Consider the following 18,083-nt stretch of genomic DNA (forward strand, 5'->3'; position numbering starts at 1 on the left):
TAACATGGTTCCCCCACTGAGGCCATTTTGAAGCCCACTTTTTTTTTCTTTTTAAGGTATCCTAGATCCTCAAGATTTGTGTCTTGGAAACTGAAAATTTGTAGAGGTTAATTTCAAAATCATGTGTGCACCTCTCCAGAATATTCTCCAAGTCGGAGATGGTTGGATGGGACCAACAGGTCACGTGACATGGAATGAATTTCGCAATTTTACGCACCTTTGCTACGCCAAAGCCAGCGCGACTCAGCTTAAATAATAGCGATCCTTTCTTACCTGCTGTGATGTCCTTAAGCAGAAAACTTTTGGGCCTTTATAGTATGACGTAGGTCTGACCCCCATGGGCTCGGAATATTTTGTTTGTTTTGCGTGATATTTTCATCATTGTTATAATACAGTTTTTAGGTGAACTTTGTTTGGGTTGTGTATCAATTTCCTTGTAGTATAATGCTTCTAAATAAACACTTTGGTTTATTCGCCAATTTCAATGTTGTTGTAACAATATTATGTAATGAATACTACGTTCGATTAGAGAGTCAATTTTAGCATTGCTATAATAATGTTTTTAAGTGAACACTCTGTTTTGCGTGAATTTTAGCATTGTTATACATATTTTAAAATGAACACTGTTTTGTAGGTGTTTTATCGTTGTTAAAACATTATTTTTGAACGAACATTTGTTTCGGTTTGTGTGTCAATTTTTTTTAGTAAACACTAGGCTTGCGTGTCAATTTCAGCGTTATTATGGTAACGGTTTTAAAACTCTTTGTTTGATTTGCGGTTCAATTTTAGCGTTTTATAACAATTTTTTTAACTGATGAACATTTCGTTTAGTTTGGTTTTTCAATTTAAGCGTTATTAAAATAATGTTTTGAAATGAACACTTTGTTTAGTTTGTGTGTCGATTTTAGCATAGTTAGTAATGTTTTTAAATGAATACTTCGTTCGGTTTGCGAGTGGAATTTAGCATTGTTATAATAATGTTTTTGAATGAACAATTGGTTTGGTTTTTGTGTGTTATGCTTGGAAATGAATCACATCAATGACAAATTGTGTTTTAAGTACATAAATAAGCAAATGACTTTAATATAAAAAAAACAAAAAGTATACTGTACAGATATTGTACAAAGATACAGCCCCATAACATTCAACCCTTCGGAAGAACGAATATCGTGTTCTGAAGCATGCATCGAAACATAACAAACATTTTTCTTTTGTTCGTTTACCACAGTCCATCCTTACGTAATCACCGGACAATTTTTACACCATTTTTTTCTTCCATTCTTAGAATGATTGTCCATAACCAGGAGAAGGTGTTGCCATGTTACCCGTGAACCATTTTGTGGTCCAGTTGATTTCCGATTCCAGTTGGTGAGTTGAGTTCTTGCTTGTCCTTTATTTCTTGTCCCATCCGTGGTGGTGATGATGTTTTTCTTCCAAGCTATAAAAAAGAACAATTTTTTAGACATATTTTTAAAAATAAATAAATAAATAAAACACGCCAGAATTGTATAATGTCGCAAAGAATAGAGTAATTTTTAATTTTTCAATTTTATTTTTATATGATAGAACAACGTGTGTGAACATCATCGGTGAAAAAAGTTTTGCGATACGATAAGTAGTTTTTTTTTTTTTTTTTTTGAAATAATTTTTAAAGTTCAAGCGAATGTGACGTCAAATGGCTCAGGAAGTGATGTCATCCGCTCTTCCGCCCGCGGTTCAGCGGACAAGGAGAAGCCAACGAAGGTGCATTTGGCTTCGTTTAAGACGCACTTGGCATCGCGTTTCTGGAACATTAAATCTCTCCTCCTCTCGGAAATATTCGAACACCATCATTGATGTAACTTGAGGAAGATTAATAGACTGCTTTGGGCGAATCCGGCCTCCATAGTGTGTCGAAAAGTATTATTAAATTTCTTAAAAATAAAAATATCCAAGCGCTCAAAATGTCCGTATCCACAACAGGTGATCTTCCGCGGAAGGCTGCCCCGTTGAGTCCTGTGACGTAAACTTGTGACGTTTCAGAATAGCGCAATTTTGCGCGTGGGTTTTTAAAAATTCATTAAAAATCAATCACGGTGTTTTAAAATCCTATTTTAACTGTAAAATTTTACAGTAGAATAAACGAGGGTAAAAAAAACGCAAAATGCGAGCAGCAGGTGCTTGATCTCGGGATCTTCGTATTACTAGGTGACTTTGCTCACCATCATAAAAGTTGAGACACATCGAGTGTGGGGAAATACGGTGTTATCTGCTTCTCACTGTAAGTCACAAGGTGTTTCAATTGGCACTGCAGTCGTTTTTTTTTGGGGGGGGGGATGAAGAGAGGGTACAAATTACTGTAATTTTTTCTGTACTGCAAACACTCCACTTTACAGTAATTTTTACCATAAATGTTTCCTGAATTTTTAACGGTGTCATGTCTCTATTCCACATAGAAGCCAATGTTTAGCTTAAACGGTAATGTTTTAAAATACACATGTAAAAATTATTCTTATAGGCCAATATTTTGTTTTAATCAGTTAATCAAACTCCATTTATTATTTAGAAAACTGTGAATAACATTGTTGAACCAATTGCATTTAAACCACTATCAAATTAATGGCTTGTTTTATTTATTTGGCGAAGTTTTCATATTTTACTGGATCTTTTATAACGTGGTGCCGATGGTTTTGAAAACTCGCTGCAACCCCGTTATCGTAACTGAGCCTAATATTGCAACTGAGCACATTTCTCACTGACCACCGATGTGACGGAAAGGCTAACATCCTGTTTGCAGGCGGAAATGGACGAATCTATTAGTTTTTAGGCGTACCAGCTTTTGCAGATGTGTGTTAGCCTTTAAATTAAGCAGAGTCACATTGAAATGAGCTAAACATGCTCATCCAAATTTTACTTTCGCCCTTTATTCAGACAGACGTGTGTTAACTGGACGTTTGCCAATTCCATAGCAACAGTGAGCGGATAGTAGATCATTTACTTTTTGATGAATGTTTCACTCATTATTTTTAAAATACTGTGATTTATTGTTTAGAAACAAAACGAAATTACATGACTGCTATCGTTGAATGCGAAAAGTTTAATTTATTAAAAATGAATTTGAGTAAATATTTTCCATTTCTCTCAAGCTTACTACTTTTTTGGGCACTTAAAACAGTAGTTGACTTAATTTTCAATGTACCAGTTATAAGGATATGTTACTATATGTAGTGGCGTACCTAGCATGAGTGACAACCGGAGCGGTACATAGGCAAAAAAAAAAAAAGTTTTTTTTTTATTTAAGCATAAAAACACGAAATTTTCAAATTTATGTAACAACGAAATTTTAAGTGGGCTCTTGTACAAAATACAAATAAAAACTATGAGCGCTTTTTGCTTAACTTGCCCTAGACGCATTTGTGCAGGCCGTCGAAAGGCCAAAAAGGGATGTATGAAATAGATGGTCCTTCAGTTATTTCAAACGTATCTCAAATACAGGGAAAGATAATGGGGTTTATTTATTTTTTTTTTTTTTTTGGTATAAGAGGAAGTCACAACTAGGTCTAAGTATTGACAATTTGAATCGAATTTCGAGTTGGTATTCACTTTATTATGTGGCGAGAGAGGGGGTCCGGGGGTATTTCCCCCCCCCCCCGGAAAATGTTTAAATTTGTAGTTTTAAAAATAAATTTTTGCTTCATATTTTTTCAAGAACTTGCAATTCCACCTCGGGTGTCACACCCCAGACGAGTGATACCTCGGGCGGACCGTGCTCACCCCAGCCCCCCGTAGTGACGCCACTACGATATGGTATACCTCTGCTTGTGATTACAAAACTTATATAATTAAGCGCAGTTCATATTAAACATTCCACCTAGAAACTAAATGGCTGTTGACTTTTTAATTTATCGGTAGTAGACCAAGTAATTCAGCGGCAAATGAAGACAACACTTTTAACCTTTTTTAAAAGAAAGCAAAAAAAAAAAGTCATATTTGCATTTTATCACGGGTTCATCTCTTGCACATCATACATACATTTTCCTCTATTTCGTTTTTCCGCATCTTTGCTACCATCTTGAGGAAAGATTAGATGCCGTAGTAAAAGGCGACAGATTCTGAAAGTGGAGGGTCGTAATGCAAATTTTTAAACCGATTTGATAACAGGGGAGATAAGTATAAAGGCTATTTCCCGTAACTCGCTACTCGTGCTTAATTTTGGAATGGTTTGCGCTTCACAGCTGTTGTTAAGGCAAAACATAAATCAATAAAGTATTTCATTGAAAAAACTAGCATGCGTCATGATGTATGATAAAATTAAATGTTCAGTTAAGGTGGTCTGGGACACAAAAATCGTCAAAATGTGCATTTTTTTTTTTTTTTTAATCATTTGAAAAATTACTCCGTTTTCTTTTACTTAAAAGGACGTTTGAATATTGTTTCTATCTTAATTAGAACGAAAGATACAGTTATTTTTGTTGCATGCACCTAACTAATGTGTATTTAACTTTAAAACTTTAAACGCGTTTTTCTCCATGATGCAATTTTTCTCGATTTCTTGCATTCAAACTCTTATAAGTCAGGAACCAATAAAGATAAAGTAATGAAATTTGGAGCATATCTTTTTCAAACAGTTTACTTTAACTTTTATTCGGCGATTTTGAAAAAAACATTTACTGCAAAAAATATGGTTTTTTTAAAAAAAAGTATCTTCGAATTTTTCGAAATTTTTCTTCAAATATTTTTTATTGAATCAATACTTTTAAAATCGCCGAATAAAAATTAAAATTTAGATATTTGTGCATAATTTTTTGAAAAAAAAATGGAAAATTGACCATCAATATTTTGAGTTATAGCAATTTAAAGCAACCCCATTTTTTTTAAAAAACAAATTAAATTTGAATAAAAATTTTTTTTTTCATATTTATGTTGTGATTTTGCTTATTAATTAAATGGTGAATCAGTGTAAAAAAATTCAAAACTCTAAAGTATATAATAAAAAAAATTTCAAAATGTGTCCCGGACCCCCTTAAAGGAGTATTATAAAGGCGACGTACTTGGATGGAATTATGACTGGCATTTTAATTTTCTGTGAATTTCAAAACACATGGACAAATTCCGTTTCAACGGGAACTGAATGCTTTAAAAAATTTTATTATAAGGAAGAATGCCCGGATTTAAAATATTTTTGTACATAAGGTCACTAATTTTGATTCAACGAAAGTTCGGTATGACGAAGTACTTTCTTTGGTACCTTCAACTTCGTCAAAACGTGATTTGATTGCATTGGATTTTTAAATTCATTATCCTAGCAAAGATTGAATTCTTTTATCATCATTATTATTGTTATGAAAATCATTATTATTATAGTTATTTATTTATTTATTTGACACAAGAAACTTTATTCGATATAAATAGCATTAGATGCGCAGTTAGTGGTTTTGTTTGACTTTTGCAATGCATTGGATTTTTAAACTCATAATCCTAGCAAAGATTGAATTCTTTAATTATCATTATTATTATTATGAAAATCATTATATTTATTTATTTATTTATTTATTTGACACAAGAAACTTTATTCGATATAAATAGCATTAGATGCGCAGTTAGTGGTTTTGTTTGACTTTTGCAATGCATTGGATTTTTAAACTCATAATCCTAGCAAAGATTGAATTCTTTAATTATCATTATTATTATTATGAAAATCATTATATTTATTTATTTATTTATTTATTTGACACAAGAAACTTTATTCGATATAAATAGCATTAGATGCGCAGTTAGTGGTTTTGTTTGACTTTTGCAATGCATTGGATTTTTAAACTCATAATCCTAGCAAAGATTGAATTCTTTAATTATCATTATTATTATTATGAAAATCATTATATTTATTTATTTATTTATTTATTTGACACAAGAAACTTTATTCGATATAAATAGCATTAGATGCGCAGTTAGTGGTTTTGTTTGACTTTTGCAATGCATTGGATTTTTAAACTCATAATCCTAGCAAAGATTGAATTCTTTAATTATCATTATTATTATTATGAAAATCATTATATTTATTTATTTATTTATTTATTTGACACAAGAAACTTTATTCGATATAAATAGCATTAGATGCGCAGTTAGTGGTTTTGTTTGACTTTTGCAATGCATTGGATTTTTAAACTCATAATCCTAGCAAAGATTGAATTCTTTAATTATCATTATTATTATTATGAAAATCATTATATTTATTTATTTATTTATTTATTTGACACAAGAAACTTTATTCGATATAAATAGCATAGATAAGCAATTAGCGGTTTTGTTTGATTTTTGCAATGTTTGAAATCATCTTGTGGCAAATTGGCAAGCAAAATTCATAATTTTATGTTTTTAAGAAAAAAGGAATGTTTTAAGCGCTATAATTGCTGATACCAGCACGGTACCACTAGACTTTGCCTGGTTAATGGTTAAAATTTTACTTAGTTTCTGAAATTTAGAAAAGCAAGAAATATAAGTGACTATAATTTAATTAACATTCCTGCAGATATTTGATTAGAATTCGTTTTCGTAAATATTTCATTAGATGTATGCTAAAAGAGTTACTTATTTCTTATAACAGTATGCGTGTGTGTGTGACTTTAGATTTTTTGCTTCGCATATGATGTGCAATATCTTAAAAGTACGTTACATTTCAATTTTGCTCTCATATTAGCAATCGATGTTTAATAGCAAACGATTTTTAAAATAAAAATAATTAGTCATGCTTCAAGAAGATAAATCTAACATACTTCAAAATCGTCTGCGTTGTCTGTGAAACAAAATATTATGTAAAACATCAAAATGGAATTGGAGCGTCTGGGGCTCCGCCCCTCATCTCCAATGTACTATGTACGGGCGCATATGTTTGTCGAGCCGATAACTAGTTGTTAAAAGAAAAACATAAAGTTACACGAAATTAATTAACATTTAATTAAAATTGGAGTAGTCAACAGGAAAATTGTTAGAAGTACAGTAGAAATTGCGGATCAAGATGAGTAGATATGTAAAGACATTAGTTTCCACAAATATAAATGCAAAGAAATACACGCAAAAGTGTATACATAGATTTTAAAAAAGTGAGTATTTAAAACTATAGTTATAAATGGCAAGATAGTTACTAATGGTTATAATATTAAACAGAGCATTGAGTTCTTAGGAAGTCAGATACAATGAACGAATATGCAAAAAATAGGTGTTAACAGATGAAGTACTCGATGTGCAAATACATTGTGAAATAATTAAATAATATAGAGACACTTCAGAACAGAAAAAATATATATGTAAGCCGACACAGAGTTATATGGGAACTGTATTTGCGAATAAAAGATAGAAAAAATTCATAGAAAGATAGACAATATTAAATAGGTAGAGGAGAAAATAATGAGGGAAATTGAAGGAACACAGAGAAAAATTATTTCAACATACACTCAGTTATTTTGTTTTTCAGGGTATGAAGAGTGCTTTATTGATCACTTATATATATATATATATATATATATATATATATATATATATATATATATATATATATATATATATATATATATATATATATATATATATATATATATATATATATATATATATATATATATATATATATATTATATATAATATAATTATATATTCATAAATATTTAATTTATTAGGGGTAGGGCGAAGGGCTGACTCTCGTTGAACAGATGAGGAATTACTATACGTAAATGTTATGCGTCGAATCTCAAATTTAAATGCAGTGCGTATAAGTATTGTACTTACGATTTTCAAAGAAAAGGTTAAATTTTCATTACATAAATCTAAGCATGCATTGCTGTTACTTAAAGTGACCTTAATACTTTTAGGTAACAAATATTACTGCAAATGATTCATTCAATTTCGAAACGTTACATATCCAAAAGTATTGCACGCACAACAACGACGAATGTATGAAAATAACTACAAACTCATCAAGATCTGGTATTGTGTTAGTGAGATGGTAATGCGACTGTAGTAATTTTGAAATGGCGACAAAGCAAGAAAAGCGCGTTTTTGTTTTGTGTCTTATAGTATGCGTGATGTTGATCTGTTCTTGCAGTACTTTGGGGGCACACTAATGACCTTGTGTATTTACACCAACTTCCAAAAGCGTTAGAAGAACTCAAGTATCCACGCGGCAGTGATGACCATTACCAGGATGACTCTACAAAATGTGTGGGGCAAGTTACTGTGCAAAATGGTCATCACTGCCGCATGAGTTCTATCCTTGAGTTCTCCCAACCTTTTTTAGTTGTTGGGGTGCAAAACTATGTCATTAGCATGCCTCCAAAGCAATGTAAGAACAGATGAACATCACGCATATTGTCCCCTTCCCCCCGCCAAAACCAAAAAGCTTTTCTTTGTTTCGTCACATAAATACTGCACTCGTATTACCACCTCGTTTCCACAACTCCAAATTTTGATGAGTTTGTTGTTATGTTCATACAGTCCTCATCGTTGTACTTGCAATACTTTTGAATAGCGTTTAGAAAATGAATGAGTTACTTGTAGTAACCCTGTATTTAAATATCAAGAAAAACGGATGTGTCTACTGTCTGACTACGGATTGTATGGAAAGACAAACATCCGTTTTACAGCCGGAAATGGACGAATCTATTATTTTTTACTGATGTCAGCTTTTGCAGAAGCAGAGTCTCATTCAAATGAGTTTAATACACGCATCTAATTTTTACTTTTCCCCCTTATTCACATAGATTCGCCTTATCAGGACATTTGAAAATTCCATGCAATCCGTGGTTGGACAGTAATGTACTAATAAAAAAGTCTATAAAAAGACAAATAGAACTTTGCTTAAATAGCGACCAAGCCAAGAAGAAGAATAATTGGGACTAAGTATGAGAGTACATTTTCCCCTTTTACGTACTTTTGTTCTTTATTTTTTTTTCCTTTTTCTTTCCTTTTTTTTTACGCGCTGCTCTTTTAGCTAAAAGGATTTGTTTGTTTATAGGACGTTATATTGCGTCAGGATGTTTCTTTTTTTCGGTGCTGAACACCTAGAGAAAAAACTGCCTTCCGGAAGACTTCCAAAAGTGACGTGCTATTTAATCCTAGTCTTATCAATTCCTAGTTTAGTTGTGTCATGCAATATTTGAAAACAAACGATTTGAAAACTAAAATAATTGAACGTAATTCGCAACTCCAATAAACTATAGGGCACGCTGCAGCTACTGTTTAATGGCAGATGAAAAAGGTAAAACAAACAAATGCCGTAACTTATAACTTGCTTTGACGCTTAGTGAATGGCAGTAATTTTTCATCGTGTTTGTGGGAAGCTTTCTTTTCTATTCTTCTGAAATTACATTACACCACAAACTGCTTGAAGCCTGTAATTTTTCCCAAAGAAAACACGCGGAATGGAAGGGGTTACCTTTTTCTTTAGTATTGTTTATCATTGCAAGGTAGCGTATTCGAGCTCTGGAGTTGCGGATTCAAGAAGATAAAAATGTAACATACTTCAAAATCGTCTGCGTTGTCTGTGAAATTAAATATTATGCAGAAGACCAAATTCGTAGTTCTAGAGCTCGGATACGCCACCATGCGATGATTTAAGAAATTATCGGTAAAATATTTCAATTTGGCGTGGACAAGGCAAATGTCTGATTGGACAGGTGTAAGTGGGTGTATCTTTGTTATACTTCTTTCGGGGGCAGCAACAGACTGCATCGCCTTCTATAGTTTATTTGAATTGCTAATTGGGACTGGATGGGTTAGCTAAGTAGTGAGGTCTTTGGACTCATGGTAGAAGAGGAAATACTTTTCGGGAAATTGCTGTATAATTGAAGCAAATTCTCAAAGCACAGAAAAAAATCCAATGAAAAATGGAACTGGAATAACGAAACAATCTAATATTATAATTGCAATATGAGATCTGAAAGGCCGCGTAATTAATTACGTAAACGTTCTCATAATTGTAATGAGATACATCATTACTTCTGGAAGACATGCTGCTCCTACGCTTTTCCACTCCAAGAGGCGAAATTTTCCTTCTCAAAAACCTCTTTTCTGAGGCAAAACTGCGAAGAGCCCATAGATAGAACATCTTCCTCCTGATAAACATTTCGCGCTCTTTGTTCCCATCGAAGGTCCGATAAAGCGAGCGATTCATTTAATGCAAATGTGTGCTCCGAGCTGTTGAGCCGAGCGGGAAGATTTACGGGATCGTGCTAAGGAAGAGCGGGTCATTATCCTGCGCGTGTCTGCCTCTATTTTTGGTTCATCTCCACAGCGAGAGATATACCTATTAGTTCCTCACAAGTTTTTGCATATGAATATTTACCGGGAAGTTATGAAGATTGCTCGTGGTAAATATCCAAAACGCCTAAGAGCACGTGTGGTGTGAGCTGTGTTGAACTTTCAATTATCCGTGTGTGGACAATCAGTAGCGTAACCAGGGGTTGGCAGGAATGGCTCTCACCAGGGGCGCAGCAGCCAGGAGGGCGGTATTTTGACTGATTAAAAACAAATTAAGTTTTTTTTTAATTTATAGAATTTGAAAAATGTTTTAAAAATTTTTAAAAAGAAACTCGCAAGAAAAAGAGCTAGAGGGGGTATATATAATCTACTGAGAAGGAACATTGGAACAATTCTAAAAAAGAAAAAAAGAGAATAAGAAAAAAAATTACAATGCTGCCTCCTATTTGTCGAATCAATTAATCAAAATGTTATTTAAAAAAATATATATATGAAGTCACAATGACTTCCGGTGACTTCCCATGTGGGTGACCCTGGAGGGGGGGGCGCAATTTTTATAGTTCGCCAGGGGTGCTAGACCCCATAGTTACACTACTGTGGACAATCCGGCTTGCCATCGTGTGCAGTGGCGCAACCAGAAATTCTCTTCGGGAGGGATGGGGAAAGGGTTGACAGTTCTTGAAAATGCATTTTACTGACGGGCTAGAATATAACTGATTTGGCTTGAAACCAAGATTCCGGTCTTTGCAATTTGAAAATTATCCAACCGTCCAGTTTTTGCTGATATTCGCTTGTTTAAAAACACAAATTAACAGTATTGAAGAATCGATACAATACAATCGAAGATAGATTGACATATTATCCATGCATTCAAGAAAAAATGTGAAAAGTTGTAACCGTTATGGTGGATTGGTTAACCACGGCTTAGTTTTCATAGGAACTCACGGGCCCTTCTTTTCAATTAAGTGCAATTTTTAACCTTTTAGGCGAAGTTCTGGCTGTTTACGAGTAAAGAAAAAAAAAGGTGTGGGGACTAAAGACCTATAGCACTTCCTTTCGTAGAAATTAAGCCCAGCTTACGACGCATCGACTCTTCAAATTGGGTATCAGGTTGTCCATCACTCTTCAAATTAAAGATACGATTTTCCGGCTGTTTTTCATATTAAGGATCGAGTAGTTCATTTGTTTAAAAATTCAAATCAGTCATCGGATGGTCTGATAACTAATCTATCTATTTGTCATATTGAAGACCGGTTGTCCATCTATTTTTCAAATGAGTTTTTGGATCGTCCATTTTCTCTTTAAATTAGAGGGATCGGATTGTCCGTCTATTTTTTAAGATAGAGATCAGATGGCTCATCTGCTCTTCAAATTAGGGAGATCGAATCGTCCATCTATTCTTCGAATAAGGGACAGGATTGTAACCATTTCATTTTCGAAGTAGGGATTGTTTGCCTATTTTTCAAGTTAGAGATCGGATCGTCTATCTGCTCTTCAAATTAGGGGAGATCGGATTATCAGTTTATTCTTCAAATGAGGGATAGGATTGCCCATCTATTTTTCGAGTTATGGGTCGAGTTGGGTCTCTTCTTCAAATTACGGATCGGATTGTCAGCCTATTGTTCATATTAGAACGGTCTATTTGCTCTTCAAATTAGGGATAGGGCTGCCCATCTATTCTTTAAGTTAGGGATCGGGTTGCATCAATCTACTCTTCAAGTTAGGGATAAGGTTGTCCGTCTATTCTTCAAATTCAGGGTCAAGTAGCCCATCTATTTTTATCAAATAGTCCATTTGTTTTTGAATTCAGAGATCAGGTTGTCTATTTTTCTCATCAAATTAGGGATTAACTTGTGCATATATTTTTCAAATTAAGGATCGGATTTTCAATTTACTCTTCAAATTAAGGATCAGGTTTTCTATATATTCTTCAAATTAGAAACGGGTAGTACGGCAAGTAAACGATTCTAAGGTCATTTTTTATTGGCATGAAATGCGGTGAAAAAATTCTTTTTCTCCAAATTTAATATATTCACGGCTGGCATGACTAGTTCATTAGTACGAGTCTACTGATTTTCAGTGCAAATTTGAACACTGATTAGAAGTACAATAAGGAATTAATTCAATATATATCACCGAAAAACACGAAATTTGATCCAACAATACTAGTATCACGTAATAAAACATAAAACTATGGTTAGCAAATTTGGATTGCATCAGCAAAAAATTCGATGCTTTAGAATATGCGACTGTACTTCAAACCAGTCAAGCAAATTATTAAAATATTTCGCCAGTTTTTAAGGCAGTTTAGCGGAAATAATCTTGTTGAAACTTTTTTTCAGAACAACTTGGATTCAGCGAGAGTTCTTATATCAATTCCTTGGTATTGTGGCTTCATAAAATCGTTCCTCTCTAAAATGGACCCATAATGTTTGTTCTTGCGCTAAAAAAACTACTGTTTCGTATGCAAAAGCAATAAAACTGTTTCTACATGTTTTACCTATTGTTTATTTTACTAGTTCATGTCTATAAAACAGTAATTTTAAATTATGTAGAGTAAAGGAGAAGTCACTTTGTTTTGCATTTTCATTTACTTTTTATTTATTTATTTTTATTATTTTGTTTCTTTTACCCCTTTTTTACGCATTGAATAATTTATTAGTGAAAAGTAATATTTATATTTTTTTTCGCAATTGTTATTTAAGCACCTAATATAATACGTAATATCTTCCGCAAGTTTTTCTGTTGTTTCGAAGTATTGAAATCTAAATTTCATAACTGATAATTAATGCTAATGTGATATCATAAATTAAAAAATGACGCGCATTTTTGATTGGGAGAAATGTTGAGTTACCATTCGTATCTACAAGCACTAAAATTTCTTAACAAAATCTCGTTTACTTACAGATGATTATTTTGTGATAATTAGTAAACAAGAGACATAATTTTTGCAAATAGATGACTGAAAAATCATAATTGTCAAGCAAAAAATATATTTTTTTGACCAAATGAGAAGGTGTTGCTGGTATTTTCACTGCATACTAAAAGTAAATTAAAGGATCAAAAAAAAAAAAAAAAAAGTAAATAAATAAATAAATAAAATAAAATGTAAATAAAATAAAATCGATAAATGATCCTCTGCTCTCTTACATTGATTCTTATAGTATTTTCGGGTTTTTTTTCTGTTTCTAAAAGAAGTAATAGTATTTAAAAAAAAAAAAAACAATTGAACTAATCGCAATTGACACAAAGGGGGCCCCTTTGTACCAAAACTACTTGCATTAAAAAGAAAATGACGGCCAAAGTTTAAGTTAAAAAAGCATTGCAATGGAAGAGAATTTCAAACACTGCCCTCTGTGATAAAAAGTGAATAATTTTTTTTAAGAACTTATATGTAGAGTTGCTTTCGACAAATGTACAAATTTTGAAGAGCTATTATTCCATTTACATAAATTTTAAACGAACGTTTATCAAGAGTATTATTAAACTAATGTGCCTGGAAAAGTAGCAATGACCTTAACTTAAGTGGACAGCCAAAGGCTATGATGCAAAATTATCCCACTCACTCAGAAAGGCGGTTCCCTGTTATCAGTTATTAATTGCAACTGCAACCGAAAACCGTTAGCATTCAATTACGCTACTGTGAATGAAACAAATAGGAAAACTTAAATCCACCGTAGCAACAGATTAAAAAACAAAAGCAAGAAAATAAACATTTTTTTTTTTAATTGAATAAAGGTGTTGCATTAATCACCATTTTGTGGTTACTGACAACTGGCATTGTTCTAAATTCAAATTCTTTTCACCTAAATTTAAAGTTATATTATTTTTCTTTCCCTTCCACAATCTTCTAGTTTGGATTAATTCGAAGAGAAAATACAGTAGTAAATGGGTATTTCATTCACTGCTTTTAGGTCAGTTCATGATGAAATCGTAAATGTTTTCAAGAAGAATAAGTAAATTTTTAAAATGTCAGAAGTCTTAAAAGTTAATAGATTAGTCCTCAATATCATTCGTACATTAAATGAAATTTCAAGTTGCACACAGAAACAAGCTGTTCAGAGAAATATTTCTGAGAATTGAGAACTTTCTTTACTGCGTCGGTAAAACCCAACATTTGAAACTAATTTTAGTTGTTTACTTGTTAAAATGATTGTTTTAATTATTTTTTTAAAACATTTTATTTGCATTCAATTTTTGACAGCCATTTCAACTGAAATGCTCCGTAGTACATTCTGCAATGAAAGTAATGGGATCAGGACTAAATTTACAAGGGAGTTTGCGGGAGCTTAATTGCTGTTTTCTTATCATATATTTCTCGTGAATTTTAGTTATTAATCGGAACTTAGACTGTTTACTCATTAAAATGATTTCTGAAAATTCATCAGGTCCCTCACTTCTTCTGTTACAAATTAACCTTGAACAGAACAACGAATCTTTTATTCATTTGAGCCTTTACAAAGCATCGCAGTTCTAAAACTTACATTTTTAATTTTGAATAACTGCATTGAATACTGTATCATGATCAAAACAAATGAAGAGTACAGTTTTAATTTGCATTACGGATTTTAAGTCTCATAACTTGGGAAAATTGCGGCGATTTTTTAAACATTTATACACTTGTTGAAAGCAATTATCTAATCGCAAAACGAAAAATTCATTTGCTGTACACAGGAGCTCCCCGATGGGAGGCCACGGGAGGTCACTGTGACCTTCCAAAAATTTCTTTATTCGGCAAACTTTGTCAGACGATTCAGCAAAATTTGGAGTTCCATTCGGCAAATTGAGAATTTCCGCCCTCCCAAAAATTTAATAATTGACATAATTTTTCATTTTGAAAGTGTTAAAAAAATCGTTTATCTTGATGAATGATGGTTGTCTTTGTGCCTTGTATTATCCAAAACACGTGGTGCGATGAAAAATCGAAAGGAAAACAAAATAACAAAAGATATCTGCCAAAAACTAATAAAGTTTAATTTTTTAAGGCGAAAATGATACCTATGAAAAGAGATCCTTGAGAATGAACTGCCAAGTTAGATTTAAAGTGCTAAAAAACAGCTTTCTATGTTCCATGGGAGAAGAGAAACACTCCGAATGTTTAAATCTCAAATGATAATAAAAGTGTCCAACCGATTCAAAACATCATGAGAGTGTGACAGTAGGAGAAATAATACGCAGAGCATATGGAACATTGAAAAGCAAAGGAATAGGTAGGTCGACTTTCATTGACCTAGTAAGTCGACCTAGGTAGACTTTCATTGAAACATTTTTCTAAATGATATGCGGTATAGCAGCACCTGCCATTTATACTATTACCATCTTCTGCGGCAAAACAGATGAGAATTTCTCTTACCATTTGTTCTAGTTCCCTTCAAATTTTTAATTTTGACACTTACACCCGTTTGGTTCTAGTTTTGGGCTTAAATTCCGCCAATGCACTATACTACTTTTGCACTTTGCGAGCTCAGCACTGATCTAGGAAAAAACAAAGTTACCCAAAATGAAAAATTTCTCTACTAAGGCTAAAACGCCCAATGTGCCAAATATTCCTGCTTTACAACCTCTTCATAAAATGACAGATCTTGCATTTTCATAGCCGGACTATCTCAAAGAAAGGGGTCCAACATATTTAGCAAAAGGAGGAAGCAACTAATCCTCTCTGTGGAGATTCCCCCCTTCTGTGTGAGATGGGATTTATGTGAGTTGGGATGACAGAATAAGCAATATGAAAAGACAGTTGTGGCAAAAAATTACGGGAAAAAAAATATATATATATATACTTACTAAACAGGTACTGGCTTCTTAATGATAACAGATTTCTCCTTGATCACTTCAATGGGTACATGGACTGGTTTCGGCACGGGGATGGGCACGTGCTTGTGGATGGGTACGATGTAGGGCTTGGGGATGTGGACGGGAACATGGACTGGGTAGGGCTTGGGCACGGGGACCTCTTTGTGGACTGGCACGACGTATGGTTTGGGCACGCGGATGACCTTGGGGACTGGGTAGGGCTTGGGCACTGGCACCTCCTTGTGGATGTTGATGATTTTGGGCACCGGGACTTCCTTGTGGATGTGCTTGACTACGGGCACGATGTGTGGCACTGGGTAGGGCTTAGGGACTGGAATGTGCTTGATGACCGGCACCGGTTTTGGGATGTGGACCGGTTTCGGGACCGGCACGTGGTGTGGGATGGTGATGAGCTTCGGGTTTTCTTTGATGATGTACTTGATGGGTTGTGCTTTCCATTCGTCATGATGTGACTCCCAGTCGCCACTACAGTGTACGAGTGTTAGACAGGATAGCAACAGCGTCCCGAGACATAGCCTGAGCATCCTGAAGGCTGGAAGGAAACAAAGATACTTCGTTATTATTTAACCTCGAAAGAAAAGGCGCTAAAAATAAAATTGCATCTGATAAAAGTCAAGACGATATTGGTTATAACGCAAATGAGAGTAAGAGTAAGCTCGATCGTAATAGATAACCTGTTTGACGTTTTCTTTTTCCGTGACTAAAGTTGATGTTACTTTACTGCCTTCCTTCCGCCTGCAGAGTTGTTGAAGATTGTTGAAAGGAAACAAAGATACTTCGTTATTATTTAACTTTGAAAGAAAGTGCGCTAAAAATGAAATTGCATCTGCTAAAAGTCAAGACGATATTTGTTATAACGCAAATGAGAGTAAGAGTAAGCTCGATCGTAATAGATAACCTGTTTGACAGCTTATGCATGTGCGTGTGAACTTGGAAACACAAACTTACAGAAGAAAAAAAATATATAGCGGATTTTTTTTGCTTACATTCTATTTTTCACCTTTAATCTTTTAGTGGTATACTGTATTTAAAATGTTTTAAAGTCATTTCCGCTTGGGGTTTATCAAAAGACATAGTTATGCTTCTCTAAAAAAAACTACACGAAGTTCTTCGAGGAAAAAAGAATGCGCAGCATTTACTTCGATTATTTCAACTGGATGGTTTCCATTCAACACCAAACTCTTGAACTAAACAGTCTGGCAATACCATCTCTGTTGCCATCAGACAGTCATAAAACTCAAATAAAAAAAGAAATGAGATCAGATCCACCGAAGAACTCTTCGCGAAGGAGTGACCCAATAAAGAACCGCGAAAATGACCCGAATTGCTACCTGGAACAAGTGAAAGTAAGAGGGTATAACTCATGCCCACTGTCAAAACGGAACAAAGGGTGGACGTTTTCTTTTTCCGTGACTAACGTTGATGTAACTTTACTGGAACTGCCTTCCTTCCGCCTGCAGAGTTGTTGAAGATTGTTTACTGGTTAATTCTTCCGTTTGTTCCGTTTGAAGGAATGGGTGTTTCGTGGTTAGGAGTCATTTATTAAGGCGTGGAACGGGAGAAAAAGAATTTACTTACAAGGGATTAGCTTTTTTTCTTTCATCTTTAAATTGGTTGCTGTCAGAAAGTAAAATAATTATACGCCGAACAACAACTTTTAGCTTTTAAAGAGAAGAATAAGTTGAAGTGCTTGGAATGCTGATCTTTTGTAAAGTATGTTACTGGTTCATTGAATGTACCATTGAAGTTATGCAAATAAATCAGAGCGTACAGAAAATAATCTTATGAGTGGCTGCTGTTTATATGTCTTCTGAGACTTTTAAGATGTAAAAACTAACTCATCATATTTGACGAAAATCAACCTTTTTTAAAGTGGTCTTCGATTAAATAATAGAAACTGTCTGAGATAAAAGCATTCTATCGAAGCGGGGGGGAAGGGGGGGGGGAATGTTGCTTATAATTTAAACTTAAAATGCTTCCAAAATGTTTATATTGCTATCGCTGAATTTTGCGTTTTAATTCACGGCACTTTGTCACTA

The 18,083-nt window shown here is 33.6% G+C and overlaps 1 protein-coding gene across 1 annotated transcript in view; it reads right to left on the reverse strand.

Annotated features, from left to right (window-relative positions):
- Positions 1–1,070: 1,070 nt before the first annotated feature.
- The window catches only part of LOC129229932 (MAGE-like protein 2), a 53,592-nt gene continuing 36,579 nt past the window's right edge, over positions 1,071–18,083 (reverse strand). The window contains exons 2-3 of the mRNA XM_054864314.1: positions 16,015–16,576; positions 1,071–1,438 (exon numbers count right to left, since the gene is read on the reverse strand). Coding sequence (XP_054720289.1) covers positions 1,393–1,438; positions 16,015–16,568 — 600 coding nt within the window. The 5' untranslated portion in view covers positions 16,569–16,576 and the 3' untranslated portion in view covers positions 1,071–1,392. The remainder of the gene's footprint in view (positions 1,439–16,014; positions 16,577–18,083) is intronic.

Source organism: Uloborus diversus, chromosome 9 (genome assembly GCF_026930045.1).
Source record: "Uloborus diversus isolate 005 chromosome 9, Udiv.v.3.1, whole genome shotgun sequence".
Classification (NCBI taxonomy): Eukaryota; Metazoa; Arthropoda; class Arachnida; order Araneae; family Uloboridae; genus Uloborus; species Uloborus diversus.